At 32.9% G+C, this 18077-nt stretch overlaps 2 protein-coding genes across 2 annotated transcripts; one reads left to right on the plus strand and one right to left on the minus strand.

Annotated features, from left to right (window-relative positions):
• The first annotated feature begins 4302 nt into the window (after nucleotides 1-4302).
• On the plus strand, nucleotides 4303-6092 carry LOC102623037 (caffeic acid 3-O-methyltransferase-like). Its single transcript, XM_025093192.2, has 4 exons — nucleotides 4303-4795; nucleotides 4911-5224; nucleotides 5370-5434; nucleotides 5550-6092. Exons 1-4 carry the CDS (start codon nucleotides 4377-4379, stop codon nucleotides 5850-5852), a joined length of 1101 nt encoding a protein of 366 aa, XP_024948960.2. The 5' UTR covers nucleotides 4303-4376; the 3' UTR covers nucleotides 5853-6092.
• A 5229-nt stretch (nucleotides 6093-11321) lies between these two features.
• Nucleotides 11322-13958, minus strand: LOC102612035 (cytochrome P450 83B1-like). The gene is made up of 2 exons (XM_025093216.2): nucleotides 12332-13958; nucleotides 11322-12042 (listed from the first exon to the last, which is right to left on the minus strand). Exons 1-2 carry the CDS (start codon nucleotides 12875-12877, stop codon nucleotides 11440-11442), a joined length of 1149 nt encoding a protein of 382 aa, XP_024948984.1. The 5' UTR covers nucleotides 12878-13958; the 3' UTR covers nucleotides 11322-11439.
• Between the last annotated feature and the right edge of the window lie 4119 nt (nucleotides 13959-18077).

Here is an 18077-nt window from a genome sequence, read left to right on the forward strand (position 1 = left end):
CTTACACAAATAAAAACACAATGCAATTAAATTAAAAACACACAATGTGTGATGTTGTGAGGATGTATTGTGTGCGTGTGTTAACTTGTGTTAGTTTTTTTTTTATTTAAATAGGGTCTGGTCGGGTCAGCATTAAGCCCAACCCTGATCCTCAATTTGTTAGGGCCTTAAAATTTTGGCTATAACCGAACTCTAAACTTGAAAATTCGAGTCAAAATCTTAAAAATTAGGGTCGGATCAATCGGGCCAAAAATAAGATCGGGCTAAATTACCAAACCTAAATGAGAGTGAGCATGTGAGAGAGAGGGGGGCCATGGCTGCTGCTGTGCTTGTAGAATTAGAAATGAGGTCATGATTTTTTTGTATTATATTTTAGCCGATTAGGATTTTTTTTTTATAAATATTTTACACGGTTACATCTAAAACCGTCAATGTTATTTTTTACTTAAATGATAGTTGTTACTTGAATAAGACATATGATGACGGTTTTTATATATAACTGTCATTAAAAGTAAAGTTATATTTTATTTTGATATTTAATGATTGTTATATAATAAAATGATTATTAAAAAATTATGCTTTTAACGATCTTTTTTATACAAAAACATCATTAAAAGTAATTAAAAATAAAATTATATTTTAACTTGACATTTAGTAACTGTTATATAATATAACCGACATTGTAAATATTATACATTAATAATCATTTTTATACACAATTGTCATTAAAAGTAAGACTATATTTTACTTGACATTTAATAAATGTTATATAATACAATCGTCATTGTAAATATTAGATATTATGACGGCTCATCTAATAACGATCATCACATATTACCTTATTGTTAAATTTTTATTCACACGAAAACATATATTAATTTCTTATCTCTAGTACTCCATTTTTTAATTTTAATTGTAATTTATATGATTAATTTAATTTATAATGAATATGAATAAAATTGTATTTGAAAATAAAGGTAATAATATAAAATTATGCTTCTAGGGAAGTTATAGGTTATTATAAAAACAATAAGGGGTAAGTAGTGTATATTTATTTCTATTAGGAGAAAACTGACAATCTTCTTAAAATAAATGATTCTTATATACCAAATTTTTTTTTATCTCCTTTTATGTTTTTTATACAAAGAATGATTAAAACTCCCATCTCATTTGTTAAAATTAATCATTTCTCTCTCATATTTCAAAACTCATCAAAATACCAATTATATTAAAAAAATTATTTTACAATTTTACCCCTACGTCTATCAGAGGCTCAATGTGATCATATCTATAAGACTCAAAGATATTTTATTACACACCTCGTCTTATACATCTATTTTTTTCGTAATTAATTGAGAGATATGTATGACACGAATCTAATGAGTTAATGTGATGATGTCATGATGATGTTATACCTGAGAGCACTAAAGATTTTTATGAATGAGGATAAAACAAGAAGCCCATCAGACTCATTACTGTTGATAGCGACGTGTGTTACTTTTTGGCCCATACATCTCCGTCTCATGCATGAACTCTGGCTGTGTGCGTTGTCCTGAAATGCCTTTACTGAGACAATGAGAATATATATGAGAAGGAGGGAAACAATATTGAATTTTCTTAGCAAATATTTGATACTGACTGCATTTCCTAATGCGACAACTGACTAGAACATTCACTGCATGTGAATGTTTTAGAAATAAAATTGTGCTATTTTTGTAGAGATGATGAGAAATCTCAACATTCAAAAGAATAAATAGGAGACTTATTCAATCTCGGCGGCGTCTCACCATTTAATTTTATGATGCAATACAATGAAGTACGTAATTAAGATTTTTTTTCACCGTTTTTTTATATACTAATTTATTATAATTAGAGGACTACTGATATTTTACAACCAAAAATTAATTGAAATTTTCATTGATAATTTTATTATATCATAGCTCAAAGATCGACTCTCATTTAATACCAGAGGAAGATCTATTCTATCTCTCATTACTTAACACTGAAAGGAGATCTACTTTACCCTTAATGTGGAGAGCTAAATAAATTCCTATCAGAACTCATAAGGGGAGTCAATCCCAACTATTTTTAAGACTCGAACTCATGCGCCAACATTATTGAACGCATGAGTTGTAGCCCATTGGCCTGGACTTACCACTGCTGATAAGTGATGTGTTTTACATTTAGGCCGAATTTCTATGCGCATGTTTTCATTAACCTTCGTCAATTTCATCGGCTCATGCTTGACAAGTTGTACTGAAATACTTTCGCTGACAATGAGTAGAGAAAATGGAAGATTATTGAATTTTCTTACCAAATATTTGCTGCATGTTGCCTTTCCTACGGACAAGTAATGGTGACAACTGACTAGAAAATCCTACATTCATTGTTATAGAAAGACAATTAATTCTATTCTCATAAAAATGATGATGAAATTCCATTTTGAAAAGAGTAAATAGGAGACTTATTCAATCTTGGTGACTTTAATTGGTTTCATTTTCACCCATCAAGCAATGTAATAGATTCTAAAAGAGGAAATGCTAGCCAGTTATGATGTCTAATTTGACATCATGAGAATTTAGTCCTTCAGTAGTTAATGACTGAGAATAAAAGTTTGAGGCAACCCTCAATATATAAACTAGCTTTTGAGTATATATAAGCTAGCAAGTGGATTCAGCTAAATTAAAGGGAACATAAGAAAAAAAAATAAACGTGAGATTTTGACACAGAGTCCGACTTGAGGGCTTCTAAATAAGAGCCCTTGCTGTTTCCTGGAAATGTAGGAAAGGGGGATATTTCGCCACCCAACAGTGCTTTACACAAGTCAGTAGTAGGCAATTCGCACTTGTACGATCAAATATTACTATATTAGGCAATTTGTACTTGACTTGTATGATGAATACGACAGGCAATTAATTTGCACTTGACTTCTATCATGATTTTGCTGGAAATAATTAGTTCGAATTTGTAGAGATGTCAATCTATTTGTCGGTAAAAATATCATATTTTTCTTGTAAGTTGTTTTACTTTTTTTAATGTTTCATTCAACACAATAAATAATATATGGTATTAAAAGGTTATGGTGGATCAAAGTGGTAAATATAGCTTCTAAGAGTGACAAAAGTGTCCTTCACATATTCACAGCCTACACGATGGTGATATTCGTCGTAGTTTTGCCAAATTCCATCATTAGGATATTTAAGTTTCATTTTCAAATTACTTTTAGAAATATTAGATATTTCATCATTTTGTTAAAAAAACTCGAATGCCATCTCATGAAGATGCGATTACAACATATGGTACAAGGAATTAATAATCAATCAGCTCCTACCTGTACGTATCATCGATCAAGGAATTTAAGCAGCACCATTCCACATGTATTTAAGTACTTAAGATTATTAAAAGACTATATATACAGTCCTTTTATCTCATAGGTTGGCCCCATTTTTTTCTTATACAGACATGCTCTTAAGGTGCATGATTTAATAAAGTAAGTATTTAATATACTATTAAAACGTGTGGTTTAATAAAGTTACTATTTAATTAACTATAAAGTCATATGACTTTATAATGTTTACACGTGAAAAAAAGGGGAGCGTTGTGGGTGCCCTCATATTTTTTTATACAGACACATTTTCAAGCCATGCAATTTAATAGAATTAGATTTTAATACTATTAAGCTGCACGACTTTATAGTGCTTCAAAAATAAATCAATTTAGCTGCACAACTTAACAGTGTATTCGTATTGAAAAATAAAAAATAAGAGCACCCACACCTTATATATATGACTCATTTTCTAGTACGGGTGCCTTTATTATTATTTTTTTTCATACGAACATATTTTTTAACCATAAGATTTGAGAGAGTTATTTTTTAACTCTCTTAAACTGTAAAGTTTTATGTTCATTCAAAAACTAAGTTTCTTAAATCTCACAGTTTAAAAGCATTTCTGCTAAAAAGAACATGGATCCCGCACCTGAGAATGATTATATATATATTAGTCATGGGACATTTTCACATTTATGATTATGTGTTTAAGCCCATGGAGCGATAACCTATTTAATTGGAACATTATTAGCACCGATGCCTTTCAAACATGTAACTTACTCAATTTGAACACGTGATGATTTCTGTTTATGGTTGGGGCTGCTCGATCAAAATTTCTTTATTAGCTGAGATAGCCCTCCCACCTTGACCCTTTGAGACATGCTTGGACGTATGTTAATAACAGAATATTAATTAATGTTAGCAATTTCCACACGCACACACACACACTATATATAAAGGTTTAGCGTTCCATAAACCAAGCACTGCTCTTCAGCATCCATACAGCACCTTGTTTGTTTCTCCATTATATCCTAATTTGACTAAGAAGATGGGTTCACTCCAAGATGATCACCAAGTCATGTTGAAACCAGCAAGGGATGAGCAAGACTTCTTGTTGGCCATGGAACTCGCTTCCGGCGCAGTACTTCCAATGACCATTAAATCTGCCACTGAGCTTGGTTTGTTGGAGATAATGGCGAAAGCTAGCCCAACTCAACTCTCTTCTTCAGAGATTGCCTCTCAGCTGCCCACAAATAACAAAAAAGCCCCAATAATATTGGACAGAATGCTACGCCTCCTAGCCAGTTACTCTTTTCTCACATGTAATCTTGTCTCGAACAAAGATGGAAGTGTACAAAGATTATATGGCTTGACACCAGTTTCCAAATATTTTGTTCCAAATAAAGATGGAGTTTCTCTTGCTCCCACTCTGCTCATAATTCAGGACCAAGTAAATATGGATTCTTGGTAATTTGTTTTCTAATTTCCTTGTACTCACATTAATTGTATCTGTAGATGTTATAATATAATATATGCACTCAATTAATTAATACTCATATTTGTGCATGATATCTTCCGACAGGTCCTGCGCTAAGGATGCTTTATTGGAAGGGTCGGTTCCATTTATGAAGGCACATAATGGAATGGATGGATTTGCGGCTGCTGCCAAAGATGAAAGAATAAATAACCTCTTCAATCAATCAATGCACAATCACACAACTATAGTCATGAAGGAAATTCTTGAGATCTACAAGGGATTTGAAGGGCTGAACCAATTGGTGGATGTTGCCGGTGGCTTAGGTGCAAATCTTAAATCAATTGTTTCTAAATATCCACAATTAAGGGGTATTAATTTTGATTTACCTCATGTTCTCAAACATGCACCCTCTTGTCCAGGTATATAATTATTCACGTATACGTCACTCGTTGCCAGCTTATTTAATTTTGTAGATCCTTCTCTTACGTAAAATATTTTCAATTAATTATCATTTTAAAAACAACGATAATTTCCTTTTTCCCTTGTGTTTTAATTCTCTTGCAGGTGTGGAGCATGTTGGAGGAGATATGTTTGTTGAAGTTCCTAAAGGACAAGCTATTTTCATGAAGGTTAGTTCTCTACTTAATATTTAATTATTGAAATTGAAAATAAAATATTGATTATGTATGTCAATTCCAAAAATTTTGAAATTTCATGAAATGTTCATATAAATTAATCTCTCAGTGGATACTTCATGACTGGAGCGATGAAGAATGTTCGAAGATATTAAAGAACTGCTACGAAGCAATACCGGAATCCGGAAAGGTCATTTTGGTGGAATCAATAGTGCCAGAATTCCCCGAGACTGATATTGTAAGCAAGAATATAGCAAGTCTTGACGTACACCTCTCCAATCTATTTCCCGGAGCAAAGGAGAGGACATTGGCGGAGTTCAAGGCCTTGGCAACAGGAGTTGGATTTGCAGATATGAAAGTTATATGTCGTGTTTACTGCTATTGGGTTATTGAATTCTACAAAACGATCTAAGCATTACGATTTACGAGTGCTGGTCATTTTATGGTTCGCATGCATTTTCTTTTCCTTTTTTTTAAATTAAATGACAGAATCCTGTCCTTATTCTGTCTGATCAACAGTTCTATCTCTTCCCACGTTCCAATAATTTCTAGGCATTGTTCATTTTGTTCCTCCATGACTTTTATAATTTCATTTCTTATAGTAATAATAAACCCGCCTCTTATTGAGATTTATTAAAAATAATTTGCTTCATTTCTCATAATTGTGCTTTACAAAATATCCAGCTATAGGTGCTCATAGTCCAAACCAGTGCACCCAGTTCTGGAAATTCCAATTCATATTTTTTTTTTCAATCTGGTGGATTGGTTGATAGGATAAGATTTAAAATTTTTCCCAATTGGTGGATTGAATACAATTTGCAGTATTGTAAGTGACAATAAGGTTTGCAAATTGATTAATAAAACAAATTATTTGAAAAAAATAAAATCACAAGTACGACTATAGGCATAAAATATTGAAAAAAAAATTAGAGAAAGATAGTAGAATTGTTTACTGACAGAGGGATTTGAGGTTGTTTAAAAATGATCATTTGGAAAATGATTAATTTACTGGAACAGCATAAATTTTGATTATTTCCCCTTTTTGTTTAATTTTTTTGGTTGTCACTCACGTGCTTGTTGCTTGCTTTTCCACATGCGTGCAAAATTCATTTTATTTCTCCAAAAATAAATAAATTCTCAACTATCATAGAAATAAATCGAATTAAGAGAAAAGATTTTCTTAAAGACATCCGACGAGGCTATGAAAACCCAACTAGCCTAGTTCCTTCCCTAGAGCAAAACCAAGGCGAAAGGAATCCCAAAATATTCTATTCATTATTTACTTTTATGACGTTTTATCTTATGTATAAATAAGTATTTGATCCACATAAAATGAATAAAAGTGAAGTTTATTTGTTTCTTAAAATCTTTCCGCACAAAGCATATTGAATGGTAAGTACAGCACATTTGTTCGTGAAGAAGTTACACGCCACATCCCCCCTCCACTTTGTTGAGAAATTTGGCGGGTGAAGCAGAAATGCAATTAAAGTGAAATTGAAAAATAATGATTACACAGTGACACCAGAATTTACGTGATTCTTTTGGCCTACGTTCACGGGCGAACACAGAAAAAAAAATATTTTACTGGTGAAAATGAATTACAAGTATTATAGTGTTTTGTCTTACAACCCAAAACTCCAATACACCCGAACTCTCAAAAACATTAGAACTAGAGCTCAAAACTTTCAACACTCTCCACTTACACCTCTTGGTACTCTCACTTAAATTAGAGAAAATAGGATGATTGAAGAGGGCAAATGAAGCCTCTATTTATAGGTCAAGCAATGCCCAAAAAATCAACAATAGTGGGCATTAAAATAATATAAAATTTCACTCAACTTTCCACTTTGGTGCCAAAGTTAAAAGTTGTGTGCTTCCCACTTACTCAACAAATTTATGTCAAGAGTTAAAAAAAGTTGCATGCTAACCACATTTAATTATTTGCCACATGCATGCACATGTTCAACAATTCTCCCACTTGAAGACTTGATTGATTGGTTGATTGAGAACCAATCATGTCTCCACACCATCCATTCTTTTTCACTATTGTCATGTTGCTTACGTCTTTGTTAGGTCACCAGAGGATCGACTCCATACAAATTTTTCAGCATTGATTGACTTGTTAAAACATCTGTTAGGTTCTCCTTGGTAGGGATTTTCTTTAAATCCACACTTCCCTCCATCATTACTTTTTGAACGAAGTGCTATTGTACCCATATTTGCTTTGTCCTAGAATGAAAGGTTAGGTTCCTTGTAATGTGCAAGGCACTCTGACTGTCACAAAATACAGAAAATTTTCCTTATTTGTGCCCGAGCTCCTCCAATGACCTCTGTATTCAAATAGTTTTCCTGCAAACTTATGTAGTTGCCATGTATATTACTTTTGTTGTAGATAAAGCCACAACAGCCTACGGGTTTGAAACCTAACTTATAGCTCCTCCTATAAGTGTTAACACATTCAGTAGTGGATTTCATTTTATCAAGATCTCTTCTAAAATCTGAGTTCACATAGACCTTAACGACAACTTCTGATCCTTCGTAATATAATGCAACATATGAGGTTCCTCTAATGTATCTCAAGATCATCTTCACAGTTTTTCAATGCTCTCTACCAGGATTCAACATATATCTGATAATTGTTCCCACTGCTTGTGCAATATCTGGTCTAGTGCATATCATATCGAACATCAAACTTTCCATTGATGATGCATATGGTACTCGAGACATCTCTCTCCTTTTTTCTTCATTGCTAGGACACATACGTGAGGATAACTTGAAATTAATAAGAAATGTGGTAGAAATTTGCTTACAATCTTGCATGTTGAAGCATCACAAGATTTTTTTCAAATAATTCTTTTAAGAAAACCAAATCTTCCTATTATTTATGTCTGGTGAATTTGCATCCCTAAAATTTTATTTGTTGGTCCCAAGTCCTTCATTTCAAACTCTCTAGCCAATTATGCCTTTAATTCTTAGACTCGATTTTTATTGAGGCCTGCTACCAACATGTCATACACATACAACAACCAAATGATAAAATCATTGTCCTCAAATCTCTTGTAGTATGCACAATAGTCTGAAATGAGTTTGTTGTATCAAAGGCTCATGATGAAGGAATCAAATTTCTTATACCAATACCTCGGTGTCTGTTTAAGACCGTATAGAGATTTGTTTAACCTACAAACCAAGCTCTCCTTTCATGTTTCACGAAAACCTTCTGGTTGGAATAGTAACTTTACTCTTGTCCGTGTTACTTATAAATATTTCCTACATATATACTAATTAAATTGTATGTGTTATATGAGAGAGATGGCAACCCAAAATTGATTATTCAAACTGCGCTGGCTAGGTATACTCGAAAACAAGTCGGCCAAGCATGTTAATGAGGAACAAGTAGTTGAGAAATACAATTAATTTTTGGTAAAAAGGAATAGATTATTTACATACCATAATCACTACTTTGACATCATCCAATGTCAAAGCACTAGCTTTACTGAGACTAAGTAGGTCATCGATTAAGTCCCCTTGTTGACCAACAATTTTTGGGCGCTTCGAATCCAAATGGTCATTGATGAGTTATTGATAATATCGAAATCTTTGAAATGCTTTTGGAGACGACAACGCATTCGTGTGAGTTTATCGAGCCAATTATTAATGAAAGAAAAAGAGCAATCTGAAAACAAAAAGGCCTAAAAAAAGAGGTGAGTTTCTACAAAAAGATAATCCAATCTATTTACAACTGCTGAGCCATCATCTTCAAACCTCTTACTAAAAGCGAATCTGAAAATAATATTACGTACCGAAGTCTGTTGAAAAGTCAAGAGACAATGCATGGTAAAATTTGTGGTGACTGACAATAGCATGCCAAAAGTGAAGAAAGTGGGTTGTTGAGCATGGGCAAAGCATGTTCACATATACGGTACTACTCACAGAAACAGTGAAGATGACCATTTGTGCTTGTGAGACAATCTATTTTAAAAAGGGTGTATTTATACATGTCTAGGAAAGTTTTGTAAACAAGGTAATATATCTAAAGAGTTTAGATTTTAAGTGGGACCGTTGGGACCCCTACATTCTCATAAGAACTTTCCTAATCTATTTATTCACGCAAAATTAACATCATAGAGACTGTTCTTTCAAGTGGGAATAGTTTGTTGAGAAAATGGTAGAAGACGAAACTTCTAGAAATGGGGAGAGATCTACCCAAATGATTTCAAGAGACACTTCAGGTGGGGGGCAAGAGTTGTCACTTCACTATTCAGCACCTGTTATAGGGTGCCAAAAGATCGATGTTGAAAAGTTTGATGGAAAAATCAACTTCGTAATGTGGAGGTTCGAAGTTATTGATGCCCTTATTTAAATCAATCTCGATGTTGTTTTGAAAAATAAAAGACACTTATAAAACAAAGAAGCTTGGGATAGCATGAACGAGAAAACCTATGGTCAAATCATATCTTATTTGACCAAGGAGGTGAAATATCTAGTGAAAGATGATGAGTGTACGATGACTTTGTGGCATACATTGGAGTAAAAGTACTTGCTGAAACGTCCTGAAAAATCACATTCATGCAATAAGCTAGGTATATGGTTTTTTAATGAAATCTGAGGTGTCAATGCACAATTATGTCTCAAGATTTGAAAAATTACTTATAGATTTGAAGAACTTTAATGAAGATATTAAGGAAAAAGTCAAGGCTATAATCCTACTACACCCACTTCCAAAAGAATATAGTCATTTTGTTACTACCTCATTATATTGTAAAAGCGTGATCATCTTTAGAGATTTCTGCACAGTATTGACCAATTTAGAAATTCAAAATAATGATAAGCATTCCTAAAGAGTATCGTTTGGAGCTTTGTTAGCCAAAAAAATGATGATAGAGAAAAAAAAATGCGTGGTGGAAAGAATTCTAGATCCAAATTGAGAAGCAGAAATATAAATCAAGATGAGTATGCCTTTTGTCATGAAAGAGGCTATTGGAAGAAAGATTGTTCGAAGGCTCAGAAAAGATATGAAAAGAAACTAGTTACAGCAAACGTGGCACTGGTAAAGGCAAATAAGCACTAATTTTTCTATGTTTTTGGGGAAGAAGTAACAGAATCAGAAGAGAAAAAAGGATGGCAAGAATGATTGAAGCCGTTTTTTTTTTTTTAGAGCAATTAGCTAGTTAGTCTTGTGCAATACAAATTAACAACACACCTCTGCCTACCTATTTTTAACGTGTCGATTTGACCTTTTTGTTAACATTTAAAAAAATTGGTAATTATTCGATAAGAATATAAAACTAATTAGATTTTAATTATATGTTACTATATATTCACGTGTGTTAGAAAATTGTGGTAGAAAATTAAGAAGAATTAAGCACTAATCAGCCTAACATTGAATCTAATTCCATGTGTCGTATGATACGTGAGTAGATGGTGCTCCTGTTATAGTATGAGAAGGCCCTTAGACCCAAAGGCAGAGCTACCTGATCCCTAGGTAGACTCAAGAAAATCACCATTTTTTTAGTAAATATTTAAAATATCATGTAAAACAATAAAAAATTAGAACCACATTAATGGTCAAACAACCTCTAACTACCAAAACTTTTACCTTCCACTTTATTGTTTTATTTTTAATTTACACAAAAATAAATTATTCAATTTGTTTCTCTCATAAAATATTTTAATTAGCTATGAGGAAATCAAAGATCCAATGGCATCAATTGATGTTGAAGACACGGAAAAGAGCTTAGCAATATCAAAATGATTATTTTATTAAAACTTATAAAATATTTTTTAAAATTTATTGGACATTAAAGAAATTTCCAAGGACTAATCTTTGTTGTTGTTGTTGTTAGTTTTTAAAGTGAATGATTATGTGTGGATTAGAATTTTATTTAAATAAAAAAGGGAACAACAAAACGAGACAATTTAATGTTGAGATCGCTAACATTACTCACAGTTATTATGATCCTCAAACAAGAAATATATATAAACGTGAACAATCCAAGTTTTCATATAAATTTGGTAGCTACAGGCCTGAGAGGATTCTTCTTGTGCAGGGTAAATCCGGGATTAGCATCATAATCCAAGTCCTCAATCTCCATTCCATGCGGCATTGTCCAATCAAATTTGTAAAGAAGATTGGCAAGTGCAAGCTCCACAATCGGCATTGCTACAGGTAATCCTGTACAAATTCTTCTACCGGCACCAAATGGGATAAATTCAAAGTTTTGGCCTCCCATATCAATATTAGAGCCCACAAATCTCTCAGGAATAAATTCGTCTGGTTTATCCCAAACTTGGCCGTCCCTTCCTATTGCCCACACATTAACTAAAACCGTTGTCTTAGCTGGTATGTGATAACCATCGATAACGCACTTTTCTGTGGTCTCTCTTGGGACGAATTCAGCCGCTGGTTGAAATCTCAATGTCTCTTTGACTACAGCCTTCAGATACTCTAATCTTGGAAGATCATCTTCATCTACAAAGCCTTTATCTTTTACCACACATCTTACTTCTTTTTGAACCTTCTTCATTGCTTCAGGATTCTTCATTAGGTTGGTCATAGACCATTCGAGAGTAACTTTAATTGTGTCCGTGGCAGCAATATTTTCCTGCTTGCAAAAAAAAAAATAATAATAATAAAACAAAAAATAAACAATCAAACATATATATCACGAAAAATTAATGTTTTTTGTCTAATTAGAAAAGAAAAAAAGCTGAGAGTTTATTTTTTTTTAAAAAATGATAGAGGAACAAAAAACCCAAATTAATTAGTTAGACCCCTACTTCTCCAGGATTCGTATACAGATTGTCAGCTAATTAAAGTTCCTTGAAAACTCGGGCTAAGTGCTGGGGACAGCTAAGAATTTAAATTAATTTTGAGTGAAAAAAACATGGTACCATGATCGTTGCTTTGATATGATCTAACGTTTGATGATCATCAGCAGTTTTCATCTCAGCAAGTAAAACATCAATTAAGTCCTCTTTCTCAGCAACTTTTGGTCGCTTTGGATCCAAATGGTCCTCGATGAGTTGCTGATAAACTTTATCACAATCACTGAAATTATTTCTGAGGCGACGATTCCATCCTGTGAGACTATCGAGCCAACATCCCACGAAAGGCAAACAATCTCTTAAAAAGATTCTCCCCACCATGGCCTGAGTCTCCGCAAAAACAGAATGGAGTCTACTTACAGCTGCCGTGCTTTCATCTTCGAACCTCTTGCCAAAACCAACTCGAAAAATAATATTACGTATAAGAGTCATCGCCGTCTCGCACAGGTTGATAGGTGCTTCCGATGAGACATAATCATCATCAGCAGCAGCAGGTGCTGCGCCTAATTTTGATATTTTTTCAATCATACGGAAAATCTCATCTATTTGAACTTGACGAAATTGCTCAGTTCTATTAGCGCTAAGCATATGGGTGACAAATTTTTTCTGCATCTCTCTCCAGCTCTCATAATGTGGAGTCAGAGTGAGACCCAAGAAATTGTAAGATAACTTTTGCGTGCCACTCAAAACTGGCCTGCTAGAAAATTGAAGATCGTGAGTTTTGAAGGCCTCTTTAGCCAATTTTGCTGAAGAAATTACTATGGCTGATCTAAGACCAAGACGCAGAGAAAAGATGGGACCATATTGTTTGGAAAGTTTCCATAAACAAAATGCAAGGTTTGTGGCATCGAGCTGGTGTAGGTTACCGATTATGGTGGGTGGGGGGCCAAGAAACTAAGATAGTGGACGATTGAGATGAATGCAATGTGGGGGGAGGACATAAAATAATGTGGGAGGCTAATGTGTATAGTAATGCTTGAAATTAGGAAAATAAAATACTATAGCCCTTTTAATATGATTGAAACCAGTAGTGAGTTCAGTGATAAAAAGCACTTGCTTTTGTTGGAAAGCTTGTTTTTATTTATTTATTATTTCGTGATGGCCACCAATTATTATTATTACTGTCCAAGACATAACTTTAATGCAGCATAATATCATATTCCTTTATACGTTGAAGGAGATAAACTTCTTTCTGGCCAACAATTATTATTTTCTGTGTTTTTGAAGAAGAAATAATAGAAAGATGGGAAGACAAAAAAGGATCACAAGAACAAGTAGAGCCATTCCTTGTTTCCTTAGCAAGTGGCTGGGTAGTCTTGTGCACGCAACAACAACAGATCTATTCCTATTTATATATTATGATGCATGGGCGGATTAAAGCCTTCGCTGGATGAGATCGGGCACATGCCTCTTTTTGCGTTTCGATAATTTTTTATTCTTCATAGTTGTTCAATTACGACTGGTCTTTTATTTATTTATTGAGCGAATCTGAACAGGCTAGCTGTTAGTTGGATTTGCAAGTGTAGCTGATACTATAACTCTTTTTTTTTTTTTTTTTTAGTTTTTTATTTTTCCTTTTCTAAGTTGTTCAAACTCAGAACTTAGTCCAATAGTGCTAAAAGAAAAGAATTGGGTGTCAACAATTGAATCTGCTTTCGAGGACCACTAGCTGCTTACACTAGTGAACTCTAAATCAATAATCAATACATGTAAGATTTGATAATAAATTATTGAAACCAAGATTGTGACACGTGATTGTATTTATTATGGTAAAATTTATCAGTTAGTATTGTCCGAATATTACTAATAATAATATTTTATTTTTTCTCTTAATTTTTGACCAACAGTATTAGGTAGCTAGTTGTGTGCATTACAGCAACACACCTCTGCCTATTTTTATAATATGATACCTGAGCGAACTAAAGTCATTGTAGGATGAGATGGGGCACATGCCTTATTTTGAGTTTTAAAACTTTTTTATTCTTCATAATAGTTCATATCGGTCTTCTTTTTCTTTTTCTTTTATAAGCAAACCTCGTGCAATGAGGAAAATTATTGAAGCATAAAAATTAAATAGAAGAGTGTAAATAAATTAAGTGGAGACATAGTGAATAGTAAGCCTACCCAATACCCGTTAGTAAGACAACTAAATCTAACAAAAACAGGTGTATATACAAGCATTTATGAAAATAGCATGATAGTAATTAATATTCAATATAGTCATGTTTCTTGTATGTGTACCAATAAGGTATATCTGAAAGGATCAAAATGGGAGAGCAATCTCATTATAATGCTATAGCAATAATCACCTACGTTTAATTGATTGATCCTGTAAAAGATGCGGTTACAAAGAAAGATAATATGTGGCCCTAAATTCTGTTAAATCAATAATAACCAATTGTATTTATTGATCCTGTAAAAAAAAAAACTACTGAATCTTTTTTTTTAGTTAGACTATTGGCACCCTCTTATTACATCACCGATATTCTCACAAAGCTTTGCACAAAACAGTTCATTTTGTGCAAAGTATAAAAGTCATTTACACTTGCAAGCAGCAACACCACACACGCACAGAACAAAGAGTGCAGCAATGTTTCTCCCGTCTCTCTCTCTCTCTCTCTCTCTCTCATTCCCCCTCTTTTATCCCCCACCACACAGCAGTGTAGCAACCATATTAATGCTCATGATGTTATGAATGATACAAAGCTTCCCATTCAGAGGAACAATTACTGCAGTCCTTGGCAATCATAAGCAATTTTGAAGAACCCAATCAAACCAAACTGAGAAGGTCCCTCATGTAAGAACAAAATTCAAGCTACCATAAGCAAAGCAATCAACATTAATTACCAAATTAATATATGCTCTGTAAAATAATTTGAAGACCACGATATCCTTAACAAGAACAATAACCATTCAAAATCTATGAGGCCTCAAAAACATATTAATTCATCTTCAACAATTAAGCAGTCTGCATCTTAATTACAAATTAATCTTTAATCAATTAAGCCGATTGTGTTGGGGGTTAGAGAGCGGTGCAGCTGAGATCGAGAGAATGAAGACAACAGAGTTGAGAGAGTGAGGAAGATCGGAGTAGAGAGAGTGAGGGGGACCGGAACTGAGAGAGTGAGGGAGATCGGTGCCGAGATAATGCAGGTGTGCCAATAGCACCACTCATTTTTTTGTTTTTGTTGGCAATGGCTGGGAATGGCCCATCTCTTAATCTATGCGATGGGTCATCAACCAAACACAATTGATGGGCGATGTGCTATCTCTCAATTTTTAATTGGATTCTATTAATTTCGGTGGTTTCGATAGATGAAATTTTAGGCCAAATATTTAAGTTACAAATGATGATTACAAAAATTGAAGATTTGTCCTACATTAAAAATTAATGATAAAAATTAAATATAAATAACATTTCCTAGTCAGGAGTGGAAAACATCATAAAGACTTGTAATCTAGTGCTGATTGGATATTAATAATTCCCTGCCTTGTTTAACTCCAATACTTTTAAACAAATACGTGCTAACTTGTTTAATTTGAATATACAAGGATTTTAATTTAGGTGGACTTATTTACACTTAAAAGTTCTTGAGAAAACTTTATTATTCTGAATACGTATCTAATAATTTTAAAAAATTCATTTTTATTTCGCACAGACTTTCAAATGTTAAAAAAGTACTCAATTAATCCTTTTAAATTAACCATTGGTTATGCATTAATAGTCTATATAATTATGTTTCTATCAATATAATCAAGCATCTATGGAATGGTCAAAACGGGAGTATGGGACAGCCAGGGACGTAGCCATGAATTAAATTGATCTGGGGCACACTAAAAATGTAGTATAATTTTGAAAATTTATATTACAACACATAAAATCACAATATAATATAAATTGATAATAAATTTTGAAAATTTAGATAACAATACATAGAATTGCAACTATAATATAAATTAATAATAAATTTACTTATTACAATTGTTCTAATCAAGAATTCCCCAACGAGATTTCATGCGTTGAAAATGCTGTAAAATAATTTCATTATCAATACAATCAAATACATCTTTTTCAATGTACACAACCAGATTATCATTCAACCATTCATCTTCCATTCAACTTCGTAGTCGATTCTTCACATAATTCATAGCTGAAAAAACTCTTTCAACAGTGGTAGTGGCAACTGGTAAAACTAATGCTAATGTGACTAATAAATAGACCAATGAAAACACCTTGTGCTTATTAGTCTCAACCATTTTTTGTGTAAGATCACAAATCTTGTTTAATCCTGAAAACTCAACACTAGACTGCATATCCATTATGTAAACATCAAGTTAAGTATCTAGTGCCATGAGATCAATTGGAGAAAAATCTTTTAGATAAAATTGAGCAAGGCGCAATAACGGTTCTTTATTGAAAGCTGCAAATAAATCTTTTGGACATAAACAAGCCAAGCACAGAAGTAATTTAGTGTTTACCTCATTAAAACGACTGTTTAACTCTTGAAGTTGCATATCCAAAATAGTACAAAATAGGTCAATGCGATAATGATGCATATTTGTGATCTCTTGTGCTCTATGCCTTGATCTTCCAGGGGTTAGAAACATATTTTCCATGATAGGAACAATAATAAAATGCTTCTCACAAAATGAAGAAACTTGACTAAGCAAAGAATTCCATCCATGTTCCCTCATCCTTTGTAGACCTAGTTTGCAAATACTAACTAATTTCATGGAATTCACAATATCTTGATCTTTCCTTTGTAATGCTTGTGACAAATCATTTGCAAAACCAAGAATATTTTTCATCAAGTATAAAGTAAACACAAAATCAAATGTTTGCATGAACTTCAAATTTAAGCTATATAATAAAATTAGCAATTTTAAAATAGAAAAAATAATGAAATAAAAAATTAGAATTAAAAAACATCACGCGCATGGTGACGATCAGGGAGCACTGCAAATCGCCTAATCTGCTATGGAGTCCACCCACCACACTTTATTTCATGGAACTATGGAAGAGACGAGAGAAAGCGGAAAGCTAAGATTTTACTTATTTTAATTAATTTTTTAATGAATTTCATTTGATAAAGGTTCTCTCATTTGTATTTATTGATTTTTATGATATTATAATAGTTAATCAAATTATTTAGAATTAGACATTTAAGTTAGGGGCAACGTGAAATGTTTTTAAAATTATATGGGCACTTTCAAAGTTTTAAAATTTATGTGGGGCATTTTGATAAATAATAAATAAAATATATTTTTTTAAGAAAACCATCAAAAAAAATTTTGAAAGCCAGCTGGGGCATGTGCCCCACCTGGTCCTATGCTGGCTCCGCCACTGGGGACAGCTATCTCATTATTATACTGCTGCATTAATTAACGTTTTTTGTCTTATAGGACGACATTGTAGGTTGACATGCAGCACATGACACATTTTGGGTTTTGAAAACAATTAAATATTGTGAGAACCGTCCACGAGATTAATCATCGAAGTGTGGAAAGGCATATACTATACATTTGAGAGAATATCATGATTTAAGGTATTAAAGTAACTTTCTGCCCGGCTGTGATTGTCTATAAGTAATTAATCATCGAAGTGTTGAAAGGCATATATTATACAACAATCAATATGAATCTAGGGCCACATATTATATTTCTTAGTAACCGCATCTTAATTTTACAGGATCAATCAATTAAACGTAGGTGATTATTGCTATAGCAATATAGCATTATAATGAGATTGCTCTCCCATTTTGATCCTTTCAGATATACATTATTGGTACACATACAAGAAACATGACTATAT

This window comes from Citrus sinensis, chromosome 2, assembly GCF_022201045.2.
Source record: "Citrus sinensis cultivar Valencia sweet orange chromosome 2, DVS_A1.0, whole genome shotgun sequence".
Classification (NCBI taxonomy): Eukaryota; Viridiplantae; Streptophyta; class Magnoliopsida; order Sapindales; family Rutaceae; genus Citrus; species Citrus sinensis.